Consider the following 26,282-nt stretch of genomic DNA (forward strand, 5'->3'; position numbering starts at 1 on the left):
TTCTGGGAAGGACAGGGAGCTGGTAACCATGGCAGTGGAGCAGAGGGTGGTGGTGAAGAGGTGGTTTTTAAATGGGGTGAACTTCAGGCAGGCAGCACCCAGAGCTGGAACCCCCACGGCCTCCTTGGAGTTCTTTGTTCATTCAGCTTACTTAGGGAGAGAGGCTGCATTCTTCCCCACTGGGAAGCAAGCTTTGAAAGGAAAGGTTTTGCCAGACTCCATAAGGAGAGGGTGTGTCCCTAGGAGCAGGTTTTGGGGTTATGCCTGAAAACCTTGGTCGGCAGGGAACTTTGGGCACGCTGTTACGAACAGGACAGTCTGTGATGGCAAAGAAGCCAGCTCTGCAGCATCCTGGATGCAGAGTTCTTACACACCGTTAGCTGTCTCACCACTTCTCCCTGGACAGGTGGCCACTCGCGGGGGTGGCCCAGAATCCTGGCCAAAAAAGACAGCCAGGCAGGGTCCCCACAGGAAGGTAGCTGGCAGGGGAGCCAGGAGGAGAGGAAGGAGGAGGGAAGCAGTCACCTCTTCCACGTTCCTGGATAGGGAGCCCCAAGACCCTTTTCAGGACGAAGAAGTGCCCCCAAACAAGCGGACACAGGGCAAGGCAGGACAGGACAGGGCAAACCTGGGGCACAGCTCGGGGCCAGGGAAGTCCCATGACTGCAGTGCTCGGCTGCAGGTTTCCCAGCTGCTCTGGGCGGGAAGCAGCGCTGGGAGATGGGGGCGGGGAGAAGGGAGGGGAAAAGAGGAGGAGGGAAGTAAACAGGAGACCACAGAGAGAGCCAGTTCCCGGCGTTCAGAGAACACTAGCCGCCTCCGGTCCCCGGTGGGTGGCTGTATGTGTGGAAATGAAACTGGGAGGAGGAGGGAGAGAGGGAAGCGCAGGCACGCACTTCTCGGCTGTCATCCACCTTGCCTCTCCCGACCCTCCAGCCCACTCCCCACCGGGGTAGGGGGTTGGGGGAGGTGGGAGGGAAACGGTTCAGCAAACGCTCACCCCCAAGTACCAGTAGCTGGTTCAGCTGTCGGTGAATCAGACACTGTCTCAGCAGCTCGTCACCTGCGCTCGGGAGGGGAACAGAGGGCAACCTTGTAACTTGGGAGGGGGAGGTTGGGAAAGTGCAGGATCCAGCACTGGGCCTGGGCCTGGGCGTAGGGGTGACGCCTACGGCTCGGAAAAAAGATATCTACCTCCCAACACCCACACACGTCTCGACCCAGCACCCGGACGCCGAGTAGAGGGAGTGGGACAAGAGCATGGGGGCCCTACAGAAGGGGGAACTGCAAGCAGGGGAGGGGAGAAGAATGGGATGGGAGTGTACTGCGGCGCGAAGCGCTGGGGGCGGGTTGGGCGCGGCCGCGGCCGCGGGGAGAGCTGCTGCCCAGTGCCTGCCCGCGCGGGGTTATGCGAGGTAACCGCGCGGAGAGGAGGAGGGAGGCGGCGGGGGCCGCGGACCGGGGTGTCTGGCACTCGTTGGACAAAGAGATGATGAAACGTGAGCGCTATATTTACCAAGGGGGTGGAGACGGGGCGGGGGGGCGGGGAGTAAAAAGGACAAACTGTTCCACAACAACCACAGGAAACACAGCCCATCTGACTCACTGGGAGGGCTGCACCGACCCCCTCGCAGGCTTAGCCTGGAGGCAGACGCGGGGCGTGGGTGCTCCCGGGACCGGACCGAACCTGGGCACTACGGCTGGGGCTGAGTTGATTTATAAATAAAAGCACATTCGATCCAAGAGTGCGTGTGTGCGTGCGTGTGGTTCTTGTGGGGTAGGGGAGAGCACGGAATGGCAGGAATCTTTCCTAACCCCTTGGCCGGGCCATCAAGGGAGATATCTGCCTGCAAACTCTGGGAGCACAATTCCTGCAAAGTCATCTCCTCCCGCACAGCCTGGCCGGCCTTCCCGCCCCGCCCCGCCCGGGGACAGCAGCACCCGCCTCCCCCACTCCTTCCCCACCCCCGCAGCCCTTGGAGTTGGGGTGCGGTGCGGTGCTGGCTATGTTTAGAAGCTGATGTCATCTCGACACCCTACTCTGCAGTGTTCCCAGGAGGACCGCAGGGCAGGTTTTCCTCTTCCTCGCGGGCGTGGGGAATGGAAGGTGGCCAAGGTGGCCTGCCCTCTCCCCAACACACGCACCCCACACCCATCTACCCGGGAGATTAAAAGAAAAAATGCAACACCGCCAGTTATGAAACAGAGCGGCGGGGGCGGTACGTGCGCGCGGAGAGCGCAAAGCAAGGGCCCGGGCCGCACGGGGCTCCCCCCGGTCCCCACCCACTCCCAGCCCCGCGCTCCCGGGTGCAGGGGCTAATTTCAAGGTTAGCTCACGTGGGCGTGGGCGCCCGGAGCTCCTTGCACGAGTTTGGGGCGGATTCCTTGTCCCCCAATCTAGGGCAGTTTGTTCAACTGCAGTAAAGGGAGCTTGATGTTCCAGCAGGGAAGGGATTTCTGAGAACTGGGACTGTCCTCAGATGAACTCGCCTCCTCAGGCTGCTGCGGCGGCGGCCGCCTGAGGAAGACTTTAAAAGGGCGATGCCAGGCCGGGCCGCGCGGTCCGCGAGTGGCTGAGTCGCCCGCCAGTCCCCGGCCGGAGCGGAGCGCCCGCCCCCGAGCGCCGGTGATTCACCGAGTGCCGCGCTGGGCCGGTCGGAGCGCGGGGGGCTGCGAGCTAAACTTATCCTCCTGCATATGCATGAACGGGCGGCCTTTCTGCGCTGCAGAGGAGGGCTGGAGTTTTGCGGAAGGCTGCTAAGTGGGGCGGGAGCAAAGTAGGGCGGCTTGCAAGTTTTCGCGCTTGCCTGAGCTCCCTTCCCCCTCTAGCCCCTGGGGTGTTAACTGTCATTATGGCCACGGGCGTTCCACTAGATCGGGCTTTACCTGATTGTATTTCAAAATCCAGGAACATCGCCATTGTTGGAAGCCTTATCCCTTTAGCCCCGCCTCTCCTCTCCTCAAGCTCGCCTCCTTCCCTAATTCCCCTTCTTTCACCAAAATGAACTCTGGTTTCCTCCACATATGTTCTGTATGCCTAGGTGGGGTCGCTGGAGCCGGAGGGGCTGGGCCCTGAAAGGGAGAGGTCTGGATCAAGCCCAGAATGAGGTCCAACACGTGATCCTCTACCCCCAGTGGGCCATCTGTTCTCCTCCTTCCTTCCCGCCTGGAGGCTGGCAGTTCTGCCCGGCACGGTCCACGCCTCCCAGCAGGAAAGAGTGAGAAAAGCCAGAATTGGCAGAACCCAATACCTACAGAGTGTGATTTTAGCCCGAACTTCCCTGGTCCTTGAGCAGGGGTGACACCCGGCAATCTGTATTTTAAATCGAGCGCCAGGTGATTAGCTCCACCCTGCAAGGTGGGGAAACCCTGCCTTGGGGCACAGTTTGAATAAAAATCTCCAGGGGAGGGGCCTGGGAATCTGTGATGCATATGCCAGGAAATACCTTACTCCCCTCTAGGGTGAAAAATTTACCTTGGGCCAGGCGCTGTAGCTCACGCCTGTAATTCCAGAGCTTTGGGCGGGCGAGGCGGGCGGATCACCTGAGGTCAGGAGTTCGAGACCGGTCTGGCCAGCATGGCGAAATCCCGTCTCTACTAAAAATACAAAAATTAGCCGGGCATTGTGGCGCATGCCTGTAATCCCAGTTACTGGGGAGGCTGAGGCAGGAGAATCGCTTGAACCCGGGAGGCGGGGTTTGTTGCAGTGAACCCAGATCGTGCCATTGCACTCCAGCCTGGACGACAGAGTGAGACTGTCCCTCAAAAATAAATAAATAAATAAATAATAAAATTTACCAGGGAAAAAGAATAGGTTATTTGAACCCCCATTCCACTTTCTACGAACCAGCTTGAAGAAAGAAAAATCGAGACCATAAAATTAAGGGATTTTGAACACATTTATATTTGTGTCTGCTATCTATTAAATGTTTATTTAAGGTTTTCTGACCTTCACTGCCATAAAGAGCAGTATTTCTAGATGTACAGCAGATGAGATGGTATTTAAAGAACCCAAGTCTTGCTCCAGTTTTTTTCTCTAGGTTTTTTTTTTTTTTTTTAGCTTCCTTGAGGTGTTTGGAGTTTGGGAGGAACTATTGGAGATGTATTAATCTAATCCCATCGATTTACAGATAAGGAGATAGCTCCTAGAGGTTGCCTGAGGTTACAGAGTTTATCTCAGACCCAGAGGCCAGTTCCTCACAGTGGTCTACAACCCTGAAAGAAACAGCTGACTGTAGGCACTACTTCTTATTAGAGCTAATAATGATAATACTGTAATTATTTTAGGATGCACAGAAAACAAGGCTTATATGTTCTGGCTACAGGCACATAAGCCATTGTTTTGAGAACTTGGATAATAAAGCAAATTGTTAGGCAGAATTTAGAGAGGAAAGCATAAACTAGAAGCACATTTATAGTCTGATTTTCATGCTCCTTCCGGTTGGTTTGTGTGGATTTGAAAATGTGTATTTACAAAGACTAACTTGGGGGAAAACAGACCTCTTACATCTATGTGGCATAATATATACTTCAGTGATATATCATTTTAATTGGGAATTATTCATATTAATTTGGGATCATTTATTTTGCCAACATTTAATTGGGACAACCACATGCTGGCAAAACAGCCCAAGCTGGTTTTAATCATAAAACTATTATAAAACACATTCCAACACCCCCAAGGAAACTTCACTGTTGAAAATACAAGAAAAAAAAATCCTGACATAGAAATTATTATTTGCTGATATGTTATTTTATATATATGTTTTTAACATATAAACTTCATGGAGGACAGAGTCTCTTTTCATTTCTGTATTCCCCCATACCCAGCTCATTGCCAGGAACATAAATACTGGAGAATGAATGAGTGGAAAAGGAGAAAAAAGAGAAAGCATTCTACAGTTCTAGAATTGCTGGGTTTAAAAAGATAATTCTAAATCAAGTCAAGCAGCAGTTATGTTTGTAAATGTGTGAGAAATTCATGTGGATGAAATCTCAGTTTTCTTTTATTACTTTCTTTTATAATTCTGAAATGAGTGAGTTTGGAGAATTCAGTGTTTATGTCCAGTTCAAACAAAGTGAAATTAAAGTGAATTAAAGAAAAGCTGGCAAGGAGTAAGGAAAGGAAAAGTTTATATTTTTAAAAAACCTAAAGTGATTGATGTATTCAAATTCCTGGATTATATAATCTTCAAGGAAAGATACAGACTTTTCCTCTATTCTGGAATAATGATGATGGTGGTCCTAGGGCTATCTATAGATGTCCCGGCCCGAGCAGTCTGTTTCACCAGTACAATCCCAGTTAAAATGCCAGTCTGAGGGGTTGTACAGGCCATAATCATAGGGATCCTGGAGAGATCCCGCTGGTATGTGCCCTGGGCCTTAAGGAGGCAGGCAAAGGTGCAATTTCTAAGTGATCATGTATCCTAGGGGACAAAATTTGTCCCAGAAAAATCACGAAGTAGGCAAACTCCCCTGGGCTTCAGTGAATTCTTTTCTAAAATTAAGAGATTAAGTTCTAAAAATGCAAGAACTCCAAGATGGCTTGGAGTTTTTTATACACTGTATAGCTACCTTACAGGGCTGTTGTAAGGGTGCATGCAAGGTGCTTGGTACAGGGCCTGACACATAGTAAGCCCTCCATGAAAGGGGTCAGTGATAATGATGCTGATGGTGATGATATTCTTAGTTGCCCAGTATCCCCCATCTATACCTTTCTTCCACCTGCAGTCACTTACTGCAATATCTTCCCTGTACCACTTTAATATTTTTTTGTTTTCTTCATTTGTTTTAAAGTGTACACTTTTATTGAACTGGTCTCATCAGGTTTGTTTGTTTGTTTTAATTAAAATGTATTATACTCTTACTTACCTGAGCCACCCTTTATTATTATTATTATTATTATTGTTATTATTATTATTATTATTATTATTATTTTTAGAAAAACAGGGCCTTGCTCTGTTGCCCAGGCTGGACTACAGTGGTGTGATCAGGGATCACTGCAGCCTTGACCTAGGCTGATGCAGTCCTTCAGCCTCAGCCTCCTGAGTAGCTGGGACTACAGGTGCGAGCCACCACGCCTGGCTAACTTTCTTTTTTAATTTTCTTCTTTTTTTTTTTTTTGATGTACCACTTTAAAAACAAAGTCAAAAGAAGCTACTGTAGACCTCAAACTGGTAGAGTCAATTTGAGACTCTTCCCTTGGAGACCAGAACCTGGTGTAACTTTCTATTAACAAAGGTTAATAAATAGCCAGTGGAGGTCAGGGTGGGAACTCACTGAATCCGCATCACACAAAATCAGGTACCTCTCACATTCACGAAAGTGAATTATTTTTAATCAGTTGTGCTGACAGTATGCCTCTTGCAAAAAGAACTAGCCCTAGAGGCCGGGCGCGGTGGCTCACGCCTGTAATCTCAGCACTTTGGGAGGCCGAGGTGGGCGGATCACGAGGTCAGGAGATCGAGACCTTCCTGGCTAACACGGTGAAACACCATCTCTACTAAAAATGCAAAAAAAAAAAAAAAAAAAAAAAATTAGCCGGGCGTCGTGGTGGGCGCCTGTAGTCCCAGCTACTCGGGAGGCTGAGGCAGGAGAATGGCCTAAACCCGGGAGGCAGAGCTTGCAGTGAGCCAGGATCTCGCTACTGCACTCCAGCCTGGGCAACAGAGCGAGACTCAAGTCTCAAAAAAAAAGAACTAGCCCTATATTCTTTCCTAGCTATCAAGATGAAAAACAACCGCATCATTAATTCAGAGGGGGGGGGGGGGTAAACCAAGTTAATCAGACTCCAAGACCCATACTAATTGCTGACCAAGTAATGCCACAATATTCCATGGCTAAGGACTTGTTCCAGTCCCTAAAAATCTGTTCCGCACAGTTAATATTTCACAAAACCAAAAGGGCTTAGTTGCAAACACGAAGAGCTAGAAATCAGGAGACTTGTGGTTTCTATTGAGTTGTCATTATCTGTCTAATCTAATAAGATAAATAAGTCACTTTTCTGTATCTCAGTCTCCACATTTGTGAAGTGAGGGAAGAGAAACATGTCCTAAAAACCAAGCAGGGGCTCTGGAAAGAAAAAGAGCTAAGAATGGTGGGTTTTTATTAAAAGTTATACAAGTTAATGGTTTTTGTCTCCATTTATCTGAAAGTGGGTTAAAAATAGCTTCCAAATAAAGCAAAAAGAATTTATTTAGACTAAATTGCACCGGAGAAGTAGAGGAATTAAGAGATATGACAAGCAAAGATGGGATGTTTCAGTGGAAGAATCTCAGGGAGTAAAAAGGCTATGCTGTAAAACCAGAACTTTTGTTAGCAGTGCTTTTTTAAGATGAATTGGTCATAGTTAATGTATTGGATGAAGAATTTTTAAACATCTGCCCCAAAGTACGCTGAATCCAAAAATATATATAACGAAACGAATTCTTACTCATTTGTGTTTATTCTTGGACTTATCCTGACATAATGGCGTTTTTAAAATTATAGACTCATACTGCGTTTATTCATCACCCCTGTTCTCTCATCCATAACTCAAATTTACTACCAGCAACACAAAATACAAAGATGTGTCCAGCTTCACTACAGCTCTTCGCGTTTACAAGTGTGGAGCGCTTGCTTTCGGAACGCCCTTCTGATTGGCCGAGCCAATGCCAGTGACATCAACCAACTTACTTTTGATTGGAAGGCTGGTTGCTGGGACTGTAGCGTTTGCAGGAAGTCACTTAACTGTTTGGGAGCTGGAAAACCGAAGCTGAAGTTCTCTTTTGCCATAGGAACGAGCGCAACTGACTAGGGAAGATGTGTCCTAGAGCTCCGCAAGCTGGAACGTGAGCCAGGAGGCCCGGACCGACCACGGGACCGCGAGGCACTCCGAAAGTGTGCGGCTGCTCCTTCCCTGCCTCCCAGCTGTTACCCTTTTAAATGTCAGTTTTCGAGGCTGTAGGGGTAGCACGAGGCAGTGAAACGGAACAGTCGGATTGGCCGCACGCCTCAGTTCTAGACGCACCTCTCCACTGAAAGGCCGTTCTGACTGGCAGGGGGAGAAAGTAAACAGAGTTGAATCACCCTCCCCACTGGCCAATTGGAGGGGGTTTGGTTTGTGACGTGATGGGATTCTGCGAAATTGTTACTGAGCAAGAGAATGCCGGAACGGTGCGGACCGGCCGGAGCAGGGGCTCAGAAGCCGTCAGTGGACTCGGGAAAAAGTGTCTCTTAGACCTGGCGCTCGGCGGGGCCCTGGCCACCCGCGTCGGGGTGATCGGGTGAATGTCCTGGGGCTTTGGCTCGACGGAGAGGCGGCCGAGGGCGTGCACCTCTCTTGCAGTTTCCTCTCCCAGCGCCTCGGGGGCGTTTTCAGTCGAATAAACTTGCGACCGCCACGTGTGGCATCTTTCCAAGGGAGCCGGCTCAGAGGGGCCGGCGCGCCCGTCGGGGGATCGCGGCCCGCGCGGGGCAGGGGCGGCGGCTAGAGGCGGCGGCGCGGCGGAGCCCGGGGCCGTGGATGCTGCGTGCGGAGGCGCTGCCGGTTACGTAAAGATGAGGGGCTGAGGTCGCCTCGGCGCTCCTGCGAGTCGGAAGCGCCCCGCGCCTCCGCCCCCTTGGCCGCCGCGCCGCGCCGCGCCGCGCTCGTCGTCCGAGGCCAGGGCAGGGCGAGCCGAACCTCCGCAGCCACCGCCAAGTTTGGCCGCGCCGCCTGGGCTGCCGTCGCCCGCACCATGTCCGCGGCCGCCTACATGGACTTCGTGGCTGCCCAGTGTCTGGTTTCCATTTCGAACCGCGCTGCGGTGCCGGAGCATGGGGGCGCTCCGGACGCCGAGCGGCTGCGACTACCTGAGCGCGAGGTGACCAAGGAGCACGGTGACCCGGGGGACACCTGGAAGGATTACTGCACGCTGGTCACCATCGCCAAGAGCTTGTTGGACCTGAACAAGTACCGACCCATCCAGACCCCCTCCGTGTGCAGCGACAGTCTGGAGAGTCCAGATGAGGATATGGGATCCGACAGCGACGTGACCACCGAATCTGGGTCGAGTCCTTCCCACAGCCCGGAGGAGAGACAGGATCCTGGCAGCGCGCCCAGCCCGCTCTCCCTCCTCCACCCTGGAGTGGCTGCGAAGGGGAAACACGCCTCCGAAAAGAGGCACAAGTGCCCCTACAGTGGCTGTGGGAAAGTCTATGGAAAATCCTCCCATCTCAAAGCCCATTACAGAGTGCATACAGGTTAGCGGCGTCGCCCTCTCGCCCGGAGCTCTGGGGTTAGTTAACCTTTGGCCAGGCAGTGTTCCTGGGCGTTCGGGACACTGCACTCGGCCGAAAGGGTGCAAACATGTTGGATAAGATGCGGTTTAACTCTTTAAATAATTTAAATGTGCATTGGCGGAAAGCTAACTCTCTCCTTAATTGTCCCCGGCCTTCGGGAGCCACCGAGAGCCTTAAACTGGCGGGCAGAGCGAGTGCGGTGCGTGGCTTCGCGGGGAGTGGTGTCCGCCCCTCCCCTGTCCCGCCCCGCCCCCGGGACTCCCGCACCCTGCGACGGTGGGGCCACCCCACCTGGGAAAGACGCTGGCAGCGGGGAAGTCAGATGGCGTATCTTTTATTTAATTCCCTTGTCGGGTTGCAGAGAAGTGGTTGAAACCGAGGGGGGACGCGGCGCACTTTACTTCGAGCCTTTTAGGGATGACTAAGGACTCATTTAACTGGATGCCTGCTACTTTTCTGGGCTTGCCAAGGTGGTTTTAAATTTGGCCAGGAGTCCCCCGAGAGGTTTAAAATAACCCTGCTTCAGGGAGCAGAGGAGTTTGATCAAGTAATGGTGGTTAACTTCACTCATTAGCCTTCCTAATGAGCCAGATTTCAGAGCTGAGTTTTTTTTTTTTTTTTGGCCATGTGACTTAGGTCGCACCCTCCACCCCTGAATCAGGCGGTTTGCAGGGAGGTGTGGTCCTTGCCGGAGGTCAACCTTGGTAATGAATGTTGGGCGGTTCTGGAGGCCTCAGGGAATAGTTCCTCCCAGGGAGGATGAGAGGAAGGGCCGGACAAGAATGTGGCCAGAAAGACATCTATCTGCCTTTTAAAATGGGCGTTGGAGACTTGCAGGGACCTGGGTCATCTAGTTCTCTTGGTTGTGTTTAACATGCACGGTGAAAGTTGGAAAGCATTCACATTTGGATATGCTGTCTGACCATCTTCCGAACGCTTCTTTTACAAACGCCATTCAGATGAGGTAGCGGGGCTTGGTCCTCTCAGATAAGCCTTTTGCTTCTGTCCTGTGACACCGTGTTTGAGAGGGTATTGTTGGAGTTAGTTGGAAAAGTGTTGTCATTTTTTGGTGTAATACTTCGATACTTTTAAGATGAGGTCTTGGGCCTGTGGTTTAAAAATGATACACGGAAAAAAAAGTGATACTTGATTGGGGTTTTTTGTTTTGTTTTGCTTTCCTTTTTAAAAGAAAGGTCACGTAACTGCTTCTCATTCCATTTCCTTTGGAAACTTCTTCTTGTGGAGGTGGCTGCTGGCACCGGAATCAGACTGAATTTCCTCCATGGTTAATGCAAAATTAGGTTCTGTTTCGGGTCATCATCTAGGTTGCCATAAAACAGCACGTTTTAAGGTTTGTGTCTGTAAGGTTGCTGAAAGGCATGTGCCGGTGTTGGGGATGTGACCTTTAGTGTGGCTCTGGGGGTGAAGTAGGGGTGTATTAACCGGAGGATGTTACTCACCAACAGCTGCTGGGCGGGCCTGGCTGTGTCAGCCATGTTCCCCGAGTTCAGTTGTTCCCATCGGCACCCACTGCCACCTTGAGCAAAGACATTTTCTCCTTCAGGGAGCTGCCCAGTCGTGCAGCCAGGGAGGCCTGCAGTGCCTCTGTGAGCTGCCAGAGTCTGTCCGACTCAGGAATAGGGTTTCCAGCGTTCTGGGCCATTCGGCTGAGTGATTTTTCTCAGGCATTTATAGAAATGGCTGCTTATGTGTGCGTGCATGCGTGCTGCTCCTTAATTCTCCATAAGGCAAGTCATTCGGCTCAGCTGTTTCAGGAGAACCTTTTTCCCAGTCAGGAGTGGAAAACGAAGTGAGATGTTCATTCAGCTTGAAGTGCTACAGTCCTTTGAACCTAGGGATATGGTGATTGCAGGTGTCTATGTTTTGGGGATCTCTAATCTTAGTGCACGGTTGAACAAAACCTCGGCCTGGGTTAATACTGTCAGAAGTGTATTCCTGCTAGAGGAGGTATGTGTTAAGGTTACTTTAAATAAGAGACTTGGAGGTCTCACGCATTTGAAAGTTTCAGATACAACTTGAATTTAAATTGACTTTAGGGTAGGGTAAGGAGCTTTCCTAATTTTCTTTCTGCTGGTGTTAAATTAAGAAGGTGGGCAGAGAGGGCATTTGGAATGTCTGCATTCTGTGAAGATTTTAAGAGCTGAACTCCCAGCCACACCCCCTTGTTCAGTGCTGCTAACGTCCCTGTAAGAAACCCTCCAGCTTGCTCACTTCCTTATAGAGACACATACAGCTGCCACTTCCATAGACCACTTCTACACCAGCTTTAGAAGTTGAATCATTCAAACAGATTTTCTTCTAATTCAGTGCTGCTACTTCTGTAGTGTGCTGGGAGGAAAGACACGGTTGAAGCTGACTGAGCTGGGTTCTGATTTGTCCTATTGTGTTCTCGTTTGAGACCATAAGCAAGTTACTTTAATTCAGAGTTTGCAAACTGGAGGCTTGCTGCTGAATTTGCTTTGCAGATTTGTTTGGCTTGGCCAACACAGGGTTTATAAAAATTTAATTAGTTACCAACATCTAAAAATCAGAGGATTATGGCATGAGTCCAGATTTCTGACTTGTCTGGAAAAATCAAAAGATCTGGCAAAACTGGGCCTGAATTCCAGCCTAGCAACAATTGACTTGAACTGATCATGATATGGGGGCAGTACTTCATATTTTAATAATTTACATGATGTCTTTTAAGCCTTTAAGTTTGCAACCTCTGCTTTGTTTAAGCCTCACTTTCTTAATCCACAAGATAGGGCTACTATCCGCAAGTCACAGGTTCTTGTGCAAAGATAACATCTATAAAGCACCTAGTAGGGTTCCACACACAGTAGCCCCTTGAGAAATGCTGGGTTCTATAGTTTGTGTATAATATACAGAACTTCACCTCAAAAATCAGGAAACACTGGATAAACTTGTTTGTTGTTGTTGTTGTTGTTGTTGTTGTTGTTGTTGTTGTTTTTGAGACGGAGTCTTGCTCTGTCGCCCAGGCTGGAGTGCAGCGGTGCCATCTCGGCTCACTGCAAGCTCCGCCTCCCGGGTTCACGCCATTCTCCTGCCTCAGCCTCCGGAGTAGCTGGGACTACAGGCGCCCGCCATCACGCCCGGCTACTAATTTTTATTTTTAATAGAGACGGGGTTTCACTGTGTTAGCCAGGATGGTCTCAATCTCCTGATCTTGTGATCCGCCCGCCTCCCAAAGTGCTGGGATTATGGGCGTGAGCCACCACGCCCGGCAGATAAACTTATTTTTAAGCAGTATGTTAATTTACATTTTCAAATAGTGTGTTCAGTTTGTTTTTCTTCAACCAGAGCAGATCTTTTCCAGTGACATACCTCTGAAGTTTAAGCAGTGGATCCATTGTTAATCTAAAGAAAAAAAGATGCAACAAATATACTGTTTTTCCTGTTTCCAGACTTTTTGGACACTTTATGATGTATTTGTACTGTTTCAGATTAATTTTAGAACTATTGGAGTATTTTATATGAAAATATATCAAGCATATTATTTGAAAATGTAATTAACATGAAGTTTATCCTAAGTCTCCTGACTTTGCGCATACCCTTCACGTAGAGTATGGGCAGATTTTGGGGGGTGGGTGGTAAAGGCAGTGTTATCGTTTGGACAAGGAAACAACTACATTCTAATTCCAGCTCAGAAGTCATCAGAACAGGCTGATGTTGAATCATGCTGGGTTGATATCCGGATGATAGAAACCTTAGGCCTTGTTTCTATGCCAGGTGCCATTTTATTCTCTTTTTGGAGGGGCTTAAGTCAGCTATCGCCAAGTGTTGACAATGGGTTGAGTTTGATAACACTGGTTATAGGATTCTGAAGATGAGAAAACCCCAAATTCCAACATCACACCCGAGTTCTATGAAAAAATGTTTTTCAGTATATATATATTCAGTGTGTGTATATATATATATATATATATATATATATATATATATATTCAGTGTGTGTGTATATATATATTCAGTGTGTGTGTATATATATATATATATTCAGTGTGTGTGTGTGTGTATATATATATATATAGTGCAAAAAGAGGCTCATAAAAAACCAGGAGAGATGGGAGCTACAAAAGCCCCGAGTGGCGGCTTGTGCTTCTCCTTAGCCTCTTCGAACACATTCTTGGGATCCTTGGCATACTTGGTGTGAGGGACCTGGACAGTCTCTGTAGTAGAAGTTGTCCTCCAATATGGAAAACAGATTTTTTTGGCCCCTCTAGGAATGTTCATCACTGGCCAACTCTAACTTAGGTGGGAATTTTGCTTAAAGGCATGAGGTTGCCCTGAGCTTCTTGCACTCTTCTCCCTTAATTACTGTAAAAGGCTTTGGAGTCAACTGTTTGGTCAAGGAGAGTCTGATGTCATCAGAGGTATGAGGAAAAACTCACCTTCATTGCCTGGGAGGTGGGGCCTTAGAGACAGGGCAAGGCTTTGCCCTAGACTAGAGAGCCTTAGCTTGCTTGGCTGCCCATTAAGTAGGCCCTGCCCAGCCCTTACTGCCATCTCTTCTCTTCGTTAGTGGAATGGAAGCCCTGTGCCTGGATCCTTAGGGACACATTATCTCTACCCCATTTTTCTTTCCAGAGGGCTCCCCAAAGTGATAGGGAATGGCATTTCATAACCCAACTTGCTTCATCCAACATAGATTTACAACTAGGCCTGAGGGGTGCTTGCACAGGTAACTGTTTCTCTACCCTTTTTCCATAATTGACCCCTCCATTACTGATTCTCCTGCCTCAGCCTCCAGAGTAACTGGGATTATGGGTGTGTGCCACCACACCCGACTAATTTTTTGCATTTTTAGTAGAGACAGGGTTTCACCATGTTGGCCAGGCTGGTCTCGAACTCCTGACTTCAAGTGATCTGCTCACCTCGGCCTCCCAAAGTTCTGGACTTACAGGCGTGAGCCACTGCGCCTGGCCTCCCCCATTACATTTTAATTCCACAGATACACTTGAGCTGTTTATGGACTATGCCCCTTTCTGAAAGCGACAAATCATAATAGCTAAGACTTTTTCACCTGTCACAGAACCAATTTTTGCCCCCTGGGAGATGGTACTGCCCCACCCCACTCAGGAGTGATATCAAGTATCCTGTTAGGGAAGAATAACAAGCTATGCAGAAGGCTGCATACACATAGCTTCTAGCTATAGAAGATGGGTTTCTAAGGCTGCAAAGGTTTGCTATAGGGTTTGCTTCTGGGTTTTAGACAAGAGGCTAAAACTCCCTTGAATCAAGTGAAAGATGCCCAAACTATTCTTCAGCCTGAGCTTTCTGCAGAAATCTGACCCTGGGGCTGTAGGCTGTCAGGACCCTACAGTTCTTATTGCTAGTGGCAAGGTAGGAGCCACCAGTTGCCTTTCTTCCCTCATTTCCTGCGTGTCCTGTGTCATCCTCCATCTATCTGCCCTAGCAAAGACAAAGTCAGGGAGCCTCTGAGAATCTTCTGCTGGCAAGATTACTGTTTCACAATAGAAAACACAAGTGGGGTCAGATTACAAAGTACGCACACTCTTTCCCTTGATTTTCCTCTCACATCTTCTGTGGGTGGTAAGAAGAGAGAGGGCAAGGATATAAGTGGGTTCCTGCGTGAGAGAGGGAGATACCAGAGTAAATACAGTGCCGCTTGAATGGTGACACCCCATTACCTTCAGACACAAAGATGTAAGCTGAGGGAAATGAATTCTTGGATTCTGAACATGAGGGTCAGATTTACATTCCTGTCTCAATTGTTGACGCTTATCCCAAGGACTAGTCATTCTGCAACATCTGTGGGAAATTCCCAGATTGAACTTCCCAGGGAGAAACATCATATGACATATTGGGAAAATGGCTGACAATGGTTTTCCTTAATAAGTTCATTGAGAAGAAAAGTGGGCGGATGATTTCCCGGTCTTCACTCTTTCAGAAGCCCCTAAAACAATCTGTCATGCTCTAGTTGGAGCCTGCTTTCTACCCCATCAGTTTGATTTCTGAATGCCTTATGATCATTACCATTCTTCATTAAAAAAAGAAAAAAAAGCTTTGTCGCATTTGTTAGTCTTCACTTCCAAATCTTCCGTGTTCTTTTTTTTTCTTCTCTCTCTCTCTTTCCCCTTGGCTGTTCTCAGGCTTGGAGAAAAAGCTTGTAGCATGCCATTCCATCCTCCACTGCTAGAATCCTCCCCCACATCCGACCCTCCCACCTTTTCCTAATGTTTCTCCAGCAAGCCCAGCGCCCACTGAAGAGCGTAAATTAGTGCCTAGTAATTGGTACAAAGGCACTTTCTGTTTCTATGCAACACATGCAGAAAGGAGGGGCAAAAGGAAGACGAAGAAAAAAACCCCACAGATGGTTAAAAAGGGAAAGAAGTGAGATCCTCTTTCAGTGGTCTTTGAGCAATCCTGGCTCTCTCTCTCCACCCCACTTTTTGTTGGAAGTTAGTTACAGGCCTAGGCTTAACTCAGAGCACTTGGTGGCAGCAGTTGTTAGTATCAAAAGAATAGAACTTGGAGGTTGGAAGTGACCTTGGGAGGTCATCACATCCATCATTTTGTCTGTAAGAAAGCACATCCCCACCCTCTCTCAGAGAGATGGGGATTATTCTCTTGAAACGTTTTGGGGGGACTTGGAGGGCTTCAAAGCACACTACCAGGGTTCAAAAGCCACCTCTCTACCTTGACTAGCATGGGAGTGGTCATACTGTATAATCTCCCAGAGCCTCACCAGCTTATGAGGGTACTAGGTAGTTGGAAGCATTTGTCAGCAGAACGTGCTAAAGCCCCTAGCTTCAAGCTTGGCTCTGTGGGTGCCTAGGAATTTTTCCTTCCTTTTGAATTCTTTGCAGTACTTTCATTTGAATTCTTTTCCCCCCTTGCTCTCCTGGGACATTAACATTTTTCTTTTTCACCTTAAAGAGCTGCTTCATGGAGTTAACCAAGTGAAAGGGCAGAGGTGGAGTTAGGTAGGGTGGCCTATGCCCTTTTTATGGGAGCAGCACTCTCTGAAACAGTCCAAGGCAGAGCTGCTGAGAGGTTTCCTACCACTGCCTACCTGGAATCCTCCTGAAACTTTAATACCTTTTTGATGCATTAAGGCCACGAGTAAACATTTGTTTTATCCCAGCCTCAAGCAGTCCCCTCAGCAAATAATAGGACTAACATTATTATTCATAAGAATGTGATCCCCACTGAAGGAGTGAAATGCACCCTTGTTTTTTTTAAATACATGGTACCTTCCCAGGGCATTCACTGCCGTGTGTGTCCAAAGCCTTTTGGATGGTGTGCCCGAAGCCTTCTCTTTTAATCTCAGTTTCTAGTGTGGCATAATTGACTTTGGAATCCTGAGATGAGAAGTGAAGAATCTGGATCTGAAATCTAAAGGTTCTAGAGCTGAGAGAACCAGTTTGTTCATGATGTAAGCCAGAGCTGCTGCTACTGGGCCTTTGACTTTGTTTATTTTTTAATGAAACTGAGAATGATCACAAATTTGAACAGGAAAAAGGAATCTAGGAGAATTTGAACAGGAGAAAAACCAATCCTTACAGTTAAGGATTGAGTCTTTTTAAAAAGTGGGGACATTTATTTAAATAGATTAAAATAAGAGACGGGAGCTTAAGCCATACAAAATTAATGACAAGGATTTGAAATGCAGTCCGTGGTGTTACGTCTTCAATGAAGTTTGAACATTTTTCCAAGCTGAGCCTCCGTCGTTGTGGAAGGGAGTGTCTCCCAAAGGGCCTGACTTGAACCAAAGTGGGAACCAGTGGAATAGGCAAGGGACAAAAACACAAAAGTCTCTCTTTGGACATTTTAGAACTGGGAGCAAAGTTACAGATCATCTTGGCCCAAAGAAATAGAGGGAGAAGAAAAGGTTTCACCATCTCTCTCTTCCAGAGAGCTAGCTTTGATAAGACAGTCAGTTAGAAAGGAAGAGTAAGGCCTGACCCATTTCATATTGAACAGCCAAGACTGAGGAACTGGAATGTGAGGGGCCTTTACCTTCAGTACAGAGACAGTAGACAGAGTGGTCAGAGCACAGGCCTTCGGGTCCCTCAGACATGGGTTTTTGAATCCTGTCTCCACCATTCTATTTATGACAACTCAGGCTCCACTTACCTTCTCTGAGCCTCAGGTTTCTCATCTGTAAAATGGAGCTCAGTAATTACATATTTATGAAGTTGTTATGAGGCTTAATTCAGATGAGGTGTTTAAATCATTTAGCACACCATTATAATTAAAAATAAAGAATTTATATGCATGTCCAGGAAACCCTTGATTCCTAGAATTTTTGTTGAGAATTCCAGATTAGTCCAGCACTGCCTCATTCACTTAAATTATTTGTTATTATTATCATTATTATTATTGTTATTTTGAGACTCAGTCTCACTCTGTCACCGAGGCTGGAGTGCAGTGGCATGAAGGATCTTGGCTCTGCACTCTCTGCACTCTGCCCCCACTTCCCCCTGCCCCCAACTCAAGCAATCCTCCCACCTCAGCCTCCCAAGTAACTGGGACCACAGATGTACACCACCACGCCCGGCCTATTTTTGTATATTTTGTAGAGACTGGGTTTCACTATGTTGTCCAGGCTGGTCTCAAACTTCTGAGCTCAAGCCATTTGCCCACCTCAGCCTCCCAAAGTGTTAGGATTATAGGCATGAGGCACTGCACCTGGCCATCTCGTTCACTTAAATTATTTATTGAGTGACTTACCTGCAAAAAGCTATGTAAAATGCTGGTACCAGGCACCTTGGATTTTGTGACTAATAGTGATAATAATGATAATATCTAACATTTATTATATGTCTGGTTCCAAGCTAAATGGTTTACATGCATTGTCACATTTAAACTCAACAGCAATCCTGTGAGGTAGAAAGGTGCTATTCTCATTTAATAGGAGGAATCAGACTGGGCGTTAGTTAACCTAGTTCAAGGTTACACTGGAATTTTCCTAGTCTGTCTCTAGGTGGGTGGAGTTGGGCATGAATGCTTGCTGATCTGGACCCCTTGGGTTTCCGCCAGTGGGAAGAGACCCTGTGTTTTACATGGTTCTCTTGGGTTTGGTCCCAGAGCCACCAGTCTTCAGCTGTCTACTCTTTTGTTGTTCTAACTCTGGCTTGTGGTTGGTTTTCACGAACCTCGGTTAGGAGTGTCAGCAGAAATCTTGGACTCTGACCACACCTACTCTGTATTTTCCATAGTTATCCAGAAGCTGCTTCCTTCCCGTTGAAAAATAACCTGGTTGTGGGCCCAAAGCTGTATTGGTCAGGACAACAGAATCCAAACAGGGACTGGCTTAATAAAAAAAAAATGAAACTTTATTGGTTCAGGTTACAAACACATCTAGGGGTAGCTCTCATTTCGGTGTCTGTGGATACAGGCACTCAGTGTCTGCCTCTCTATGGCTCAGTTTTGCTGCCTTTTGCTATGGCCTCATTCATGGGGTTGGCAGGGCTGTCTCCAAATAGTGGTGAGATGGCTGCCCACAGTTCCAGACTCATATCCTGCCACTTAAGCAAGCCCCAAGGAAAGACGGTTTTCCATTCCCAATGATTCCAGCAAAAGGTCCAGGCTTTAAGCTCTATGACTAGTTCAGATTGTGTGCCCCATCCCTGAAATGAATCACTATGGCATGACTGGCTCACATCCAATCTCTGGGTCTGGAGGTGTGGGGTCACCCTCCCTGGAATTACATGTACCCAGAGTGGTGAAGGAGTTGTTGCCAAAAGGAAATTTAATGTGTTATTTATTATTCAAAAGGGAACAAATGCCAGACAGGCAAAACCAACACCTATTCACTCCATCGTCCCATTTAGTTAGTTATTTATTTCTATTTGTATTTTTTTTTTTTTTTTTTTTTTTTTTTGAGACGGAGTCTCGCTCTGTCCCCAGGCTGGGGTGCAGTGGCGCGATCTCAGCTCATTGCAAGCTCCGCCTCCTGGGTTTACGCCATTCTCCTGCCTCAGCCTCCCGAGTAGCTGGGACTACAGGCGCCCACCACCTCGCCCGGCTAGTTTTTTGTATTTTTTAGTAGAGACGGGGTTTCACCGTGTTAGCCAGGACTATTTGTATTTTTTTGAGACAAAGTCTCGCCCTGCTGCCCAGGCTGGAGTGCAGCAGCACGATCTCGGCTCGCTGCAACCTCCACCTCACGGGTTTAAGCCATTCTGGTGCCTCAGCCTCCCGAATAGCTGGGATTACAGCCACATACCACCATGCCAGGCTAATTTTTGTATTTTTAGTAGAGATGGGGTTTTACCAGGTTGGCCAGGCTTGTCTTGAACTCCTGACCTCAGGTGATGCACCCCCATCAGCTTCCCAAAGTGCTGGAATTACCCGTGTGAGCCACTATGCCCGGCTATCATCCCATTTAGAACTACCAACAGGATTTTCCAAAGAACAGAGTTTGACAAAATGACAGGCAAACAGTACGATAATTTTTTTTCTATATATTTTTCTTCCTTTTGATGGGAAAGAGCTCTGAACTATCTCTGGAGTTCAGCCTGAAAGACAGATAGGCCATAAGTGAAGGTACAGAAGGGTCTTGCAGAAGATAGATGGTTTTGACAGGTATTACATATGCTTAGGCAGACACCCACTGGCCCTCCTGAGTGGATGTTCTAGAAGCTGATACCAAAAGCCTCACATGGAACAAGTATAACAGCAGCAGGGTGAACTTCAAAGCCATTGACTTAGTTTTAATTCCAGTCTGTCCATTTTAATGTCCAGAGAAACAAATCATGTTTACAGAACACTTATTACCCTATGTGCTAATAGATAAAAGCCTAGTCTGTACAAAGATGAGCTGTTTATATGGCAGTTCCCATTGAGGTTCAGAAATGTATTCAGTGTGCACAGTGCCCAAGAAAAACACTGTAATAAATCATAAGAGGCAAAAAGTCGAGCTTAAAAATAACTTAACAAAAATGCATAAAAGTGACTTAACTCCCTGTGCTACCATAATTCTACAGTAGTTTTGTACCATTACCATTTTAATGAAAATAAGCAGAATGACAACCAAGCAGTTGGCTTTCTCTCATATTGCAATCCATAGTCATGGCCAGCCCCAAAATGCTTGTTCAGTGAGCATTATCGCATTGAAGTGGGGATTCCCAGTGTGAAAAACACAGGCTATTTTCTCTAACCTGAGGCATCTCTTTTTCTTTTTCTTTTTCTTTTTTTTTTTGTAATTGATTTTATTATTTTATTTTATTTTATTTATTTATTTTTTTTGAGATAGTCTCACTCTGTTGCCCAGGCTGGAGTGCTGTGGCATGATCTCGCTCACTGCAACCTCCGCCTCCCAGATTCAAGCTATTCTCCTGCCTCAGCCTCCTGAGTAGCTGGGACTACAGGCACGTGCCACTACACCCAGCTAATTTTTGTATTTTTAGTAGAGACGGGTTTTACCATGTTGGCCAGGCTGGTCTCGAATTCCTGGCCTCATGTGATCCACCCACCTTGCCCCCCCAAAGTGCTGGGATTACAGGCATGAGCCACTGCTAGCCAGCCTATTTTTTTTTCTTTTTTTTTTTTTTTTTTTGTGACGGAGTCTCGCTCTGTTGCCCTGACTAGAGTGCAGTGGTGTAATCTCTGCTCACTGCAACCTCCGCCTCCCGGGTTCACATGATCCTCCTGCATCAGCCTCCCAAGTAGCTGGGATTACAGGTGCCAGCCACCACACCCAGCTAATTTTTGTATCTTTAGTAGAGACAGGGTTTCATCATGTTGGCCAGGCTGGTCTCGAACTTCTGACCTTAAGTGATTTGCCCGCCTCGGCCTTCCAAAGTGCTGGGATTACAGGTGTGAGCCATAGCACCCAGCTAATTTTTGTATTTATAGTAGAGACGGGGTTTCACCATGTTGGCCAGGCTGGATTTCTTGAGACAGGGTCTCGCTCTGTTGCCTAGGCTGGAGTACAGTGGCACAATCATAGCTCATTGCATCCTTAAGCTGCTTGGCTCAAGTGATCTCTCACCTAGGTCTCCTGAATAGCTGGGACCACAGGCACGTACCACCATGCCCAGCTAATTAAAAAAAAATGTTTTTATTTTTCTTTTAGAGATGAGATTTTGCTATATTGCTCAGGCTGGTCTCGAACTCCTGGCCTCAAGTGATCCTCCTGCCCTAGTCTCCCAAACTGTTGGGATTACAGGCCTACACCCAGCCTAACCGAGGCATTTCTTCTTAAAGCCCTGCTTGCTCCTAAATTTCAAAACATGCCCAAAGGCATACATGCCTTTAAAACAACTTAACAAAAACCGCATAAAAGTGACTGATGCCTTTGGGCATGTTTTGAATGGAATACATGCCCAAAGAGGGGACTATATTCCTTTTCTGAGATCTCTGGGAGGGTTGAGTGGGGGCTGTTTTGTGAAGGGTGGACAGCTCCGACCTGCAGTTCTTTGTGGTCTTTGGTGCCAAACACCAAGCCATGTGACTTAGTGGCTCACTTCGTCCCAGGAGTAGAAGGGTTAAAAGCTTGAAAAGCTGCTGGTGGCCCATGTGGCATGTCTGAGTAGGATTTATGGTCACTGCAGCCATACCGTGGTGTGGGGGTTACATACCATACAGTGTGCATACAGTGTGCAAAGGTTGAGCCCAGAGGGAAAAAGCTGGATGAAACACTTGTTGGAGTGGCATCACTTTTCACCATGAGTCCTTATGAATGCCACAGCTCAGCAGGTAGAGTAGATGTTGACTAATCAGGCATCAGTCTCTCCATTTCTGCTGCTGGGGGACAATCTTTTTCTTGGCAATTCAGGGTCTCAGTTACTTCCGTATTAAATTATATTCTCTTTTGGCTAAATGTTTGCAAAATCAGGTTCTCTCTCTCTGATTTGGGGTCCCTTGCCTTTCCTTCCTCTGAGAGTGATTTTGTTTGGTGGGCATGGGCCCATCTCTTGTTTCAGTCTCATGGGAGAGCCAGCCATGTTGCATGCTGTCCTTTGACCCTGTGATGATGTCCACTGAGATGTCTGTCATACACTTGCCTGTGTCCCCATCCTCACAGGCTGACATCAGTGGGTCTAGGTGTTAGATCCTTGCACTGTGACCCAGTCCTCTTGTGGATTTCTCCAACAGCACAGTTTTGGGCTCAGGAACGCAGTCCTTTTCCCCACCCTGCACTTAGAAGGGTGCACGCACTGAGACCCCTCTCAGCTGTAGCTCCCCCACCTGAGGAAGGTGTCACGGCCCGTGCAGGGCTTCCAAGAGGGCCTTATTTGTATAAGGCACTTCCTCTAGGCATGCCTCAAAGGCTGTTTCTACAAGGAGAATAAAGACCTGGACACTTCTTAGAGACCTCTGTGTCTCTAATACAGTCCTACCAGCTCTTTCTCTTTTTCTTTTTCTGCCCCTCATGTCTTAGTTGGAAGATCTGGCAAATTGAGAGTTTTTTAAGCTCAAGGACTTTTTTTTTTTTTTAAACCAGAAAATAAACACCAACTTTATTAATATAATAGCAACAGAAAGAGTTTCCAGTTTCTCAAAAGGAAAATGACATGACACCAGCACAAGTGTTAAATGAGTTTTCTAAATGCTACTTTGAAAATTAAAGCTCAGTGGCAACTTATTTATTCTAAACTATGTCTGACCACCCCCCTCCCCCGAGGCAACGCATATGGAAGGAAGGGCCTGGAAGGCAGAGAATTCGAAAAAAAGGCACCGTGAAAGGTCAGTCTCTGTGCTTTTAGTTTGAGTCTGGGCTCTTCTTTCACATCTAATCTCATTTTGTGCATAAAACTGAAGGAGCAATTTGAAACCTGGTTTTAATCTGGTCACACACTATTGTGCAGGGCGTCCTTGGGCACGTCATCTGCCCTCTGAGTTGGCTTCATCTAAAACATGACAGATTTGAATTCCGTTGTGATAAAAATCATCAAAAATGCAAAGATTCCAAGAATCTGTTCTTGGGATAGCTTTGCCATTAAGCATTTATATATTGTTCAATATTTAATGCCTAGGTGGATATTTATTATCTATCTTTTCCACAATTAGCTGGACAGAGGCAGCAGAGTCTGGGATGGTGGGAATTACCTAGTCTGGGCCAGGATCTGGTCTTTGAAGGGCTAGCTGTGTGGTTGTGGGGAGGTTGCATCATCTCTCTGGGCCTTTGGAGGATCACTAAGATTTTATCCACCTCTAAATTCTGTGACTCTGACTTATATGGTCTTTTATCACACTACACCACGAGGCAGATCTTCATTGTGTTAAAAATGTATGTTTAGGGTCCGCATTTTGCCTCTGCACTATTTTTAGTTTTCAGGCAGGGCCGTATAACTGAGACTTCAAGACCGCTCTTGGCCGGGTGCAGTGGCTCATGCCTGTAATCCCAGCACTTTGGAAGGCCGAGGCAGGAGGATTACTTGAGCCCAGGAGTTTGAGACCAGCCTGGACTACATAGTGAGACCCCTGTCTATACAAAAAATAAGCAAAATTAGCTGGGTGTGGTGGCATGCACCTGTGGTACAGCTACTTGGGAGGCCGAGGTGGGAGGATCACTGGAGCCTAGGAGTTTGAGGCTGCAGTGAGCTGAGATCATGTCACTGGGTGACAGAGCAAGACCTTGCCTCATAGGAAAAAAAAAATGTATAGCTTTCACTGAATCAATAACCTAAAGAGTCAAGAATCTCTTGTCAGCCGGGCACCATGGCTCATGCTTGTAATCTCAGCACTTTGGGAGGCCAAGGCAGGAGGATCACCTGAGGTCAGGAGTTCAAGACCAGCCTGGCCAGCATGGTGAAACCCTGTCTCTACTAAAAATACAAAAATTAGCTGGGCATGGTGGCAGGTGCCTGTAATCCCAGCTACTTGGGAGGCTGAGACACAAGAATTGCTTGAACCCGGGAGGCGGAGGTTGCAGTGAGCCAAGATTGCGCCACTGCATTCCAGCCTGGGTGACAGAGCAAGACTCCATCTCAAAAAAAAAAAAAAAAAATTCTGTTGTCTGCTGTCTTTTGTTTGCGGTCTGCTGGGACCACATGTGCTATCTCACAGATAGCTGAGGCTGGGAACGTGTGAATGATATTTGGATAGGCTTGCTTCTTAGACTCCAGCATGCTTAAATGAGGAAGTGCGGTGTACAGATGTCACAGACACACCCACTTACCATTTCAGAACCTAAAGCATAGGACAAGTTGCTTTCTACAGATAAACACAGAGATCCAGAAGTAAAATCTCACACCTAAGCCCTACACTGTCTCTGTTGTATCAACAAATAAAATATAAACAGAAGCCAAATCACAAAAAGGATTCAGTGAGAGGTCAGAAGCAAATGGTAGTAATATGATGGGATGGCATTCAGGCAGGATTATTCTTACAAAGCCTATCTAACATTTTTATTCATTCAAAACATCTATATGCAAAGCAATATTTCTGCTAAACAGGAGACTTTTGAATGAATGATTTTTGAGTTCAGTGTTCATTGAAATGATGTATGCAGAAAAGTGTGGACTCGTCTGTCCCCAGGAACGGCCTGCACACCTCTTCTGTAATGTGTATTGGTGGTTCTGCACATAAGGGTAATGGGGAATGGGGAAAAAGCAACTGTTCATGTTTCATACCTGCATGTCGACATTGCTTTTTGGTGGGGAGGGAAGCCAGATGGTGATGGACAATGGGGTGCTTGAGGCCTAGGGTCAGGGCAGGTCTATGTGGATGCATGCCCCACCAGCCTGGCCCATGAAAAAAACGCTTTCTTAGACTCAAATCTTTGCACTTCTTCACGATCTGACTCCTCATCTGCTTTCTAACAAGGATGCTCCTTTGTTGGGCAACCCTACTGTTGCTGTTTGTGCATTTCCACCTCTGAAGGAAGGTTCCTGTCCGTTCTTATAAGAGGGCCATGTCCCTTTCACATATGGAAAAAGTAGGAGAGGTGGAAATAGAGGAGTGAGAAAACAGATATAGTATATTCAGGAAGTTTCTGACTTTCTCCTTTTTTTTTTTTTTGAGTCTGAGTCTCACTCTGTCACCCACGCTAGAGTGCAATGGCACGATCTCAGCTCACTGCAACCTCCACCTCCTGGGTTCAAGCGATTTTCCTGCCTCAGCCTCCCGAGTAGCTGGGATTACAGGCGTGTGCCACCTCGCCTGGCTAATTTTTGTATTTTTGGTAGAGACGGGGTTTCGCCATGTTGGCCAGGATGGTCTCAACCTCCTCACCTCAAGTGATCCACCTGCCTTGGCCTCCCAAAGTGCTGGATTACAGGCATGAGCCATCACACTGGGCCAGGAAGTTTCTGACTTTCTGACAATAAATTTGAGAAGAAGACAAAATGACTTTTCTCCTCTCTTTGGTCATGGATCAATTACTGAAGTGTCCAGTAATTTCTCAGTAGAAAATAAATCACCCCCTGCCCTCCACTTCCATGCCCATGGAATATTCCTTTAAAAATTTTTAAGAGATGAGGTCTCACTGTTGCCTATGCTGGTCTTGAACTCTGGGCCTCAAGCAGTCCTCCCTCCTCAGCCTTCCAAAGTGCTGGGATTACAGGTATAAACCACCATGCCTGGCCTGGAATATATTCTTGATCAAGCCATTTGTGGAACGGTTTAAACTCAGATGTACCACTGTTTTCAGTAAGACTTTTAAAAAATATTAAAATAATTTTTTCCTACCTTTTCTCATAAGAGAAATTTATACTCACTGTTTAAAAAATCAGAAAACATAGGGAAAAATTACAAAAGGAAGTATAAGTTATTCTTTATCCCCTCACTGGAGATAGATAGTAACTGTTCAAATTTTGTATATATTCTTTTTACTTAAAAAAAATTTTTTTTAATTTTAAGTTATAGTAGAGATGGGGTCTTACAGCGTTGCCCAAGCTGGTCTTGAACTCCTGACCTCAAATAGTCCTGCCTCAGCCTCCCAAAGTGTTAGGATTACAGGCGTGAACCACCTCACTCAGCCCACATTTTGGGGGCAACAGGATTTTTTCTCTCCATATATATTCACACACTTATGCAGCTGATCATTCATCATTCTTCTCAGTTAGTAGTGTATGGCTAAC

At 47.1% G+C, this 26,282-nt stretch overlaps 1 protein-coding gene across 1 annotated transcript in view; it reads left to right on the forward strand.

The window, feature by feature from the left end:
• Positions 1-7,427: 7,427 nt before the first annotated feature.
• Positions 7,428-26,282, forward strand: part of KLF9 (Kruppel like factor 9) — a 29,392-nt gene continuing 10,537 nt past the window's right edge. Inside the window, exon 1 of the mRNA XM_010362943.2 lies at positions 7,428-9,222. Within this exon, the coding sequence (XP_010361245.1) occupies positions 8,718-9,222 (505 nt within the window). The 5' untranslated portion in view covers positions 7,428-8,717. The remainder of the gene's footprint in view (positions 9,223-26,282) is intronic.

The sequence above is a fragment of the Rhinopithecus roxellana genome, chromosome 16 (genome assembly GCF_007565055.1).
Source record: "Rhinopithecus roxellana isolate Shanxi Qingling chromosome 16, ASM756505v1, whole genome shotgun sequence".
NCBI classification, from domain to species: domain Eukaryota; kingdom Metazoa; phylum Chordata; class Mammalia; order Primates; family Cercopithecidae; genus Rhinopithecus; species Rhinopithecus roxellana.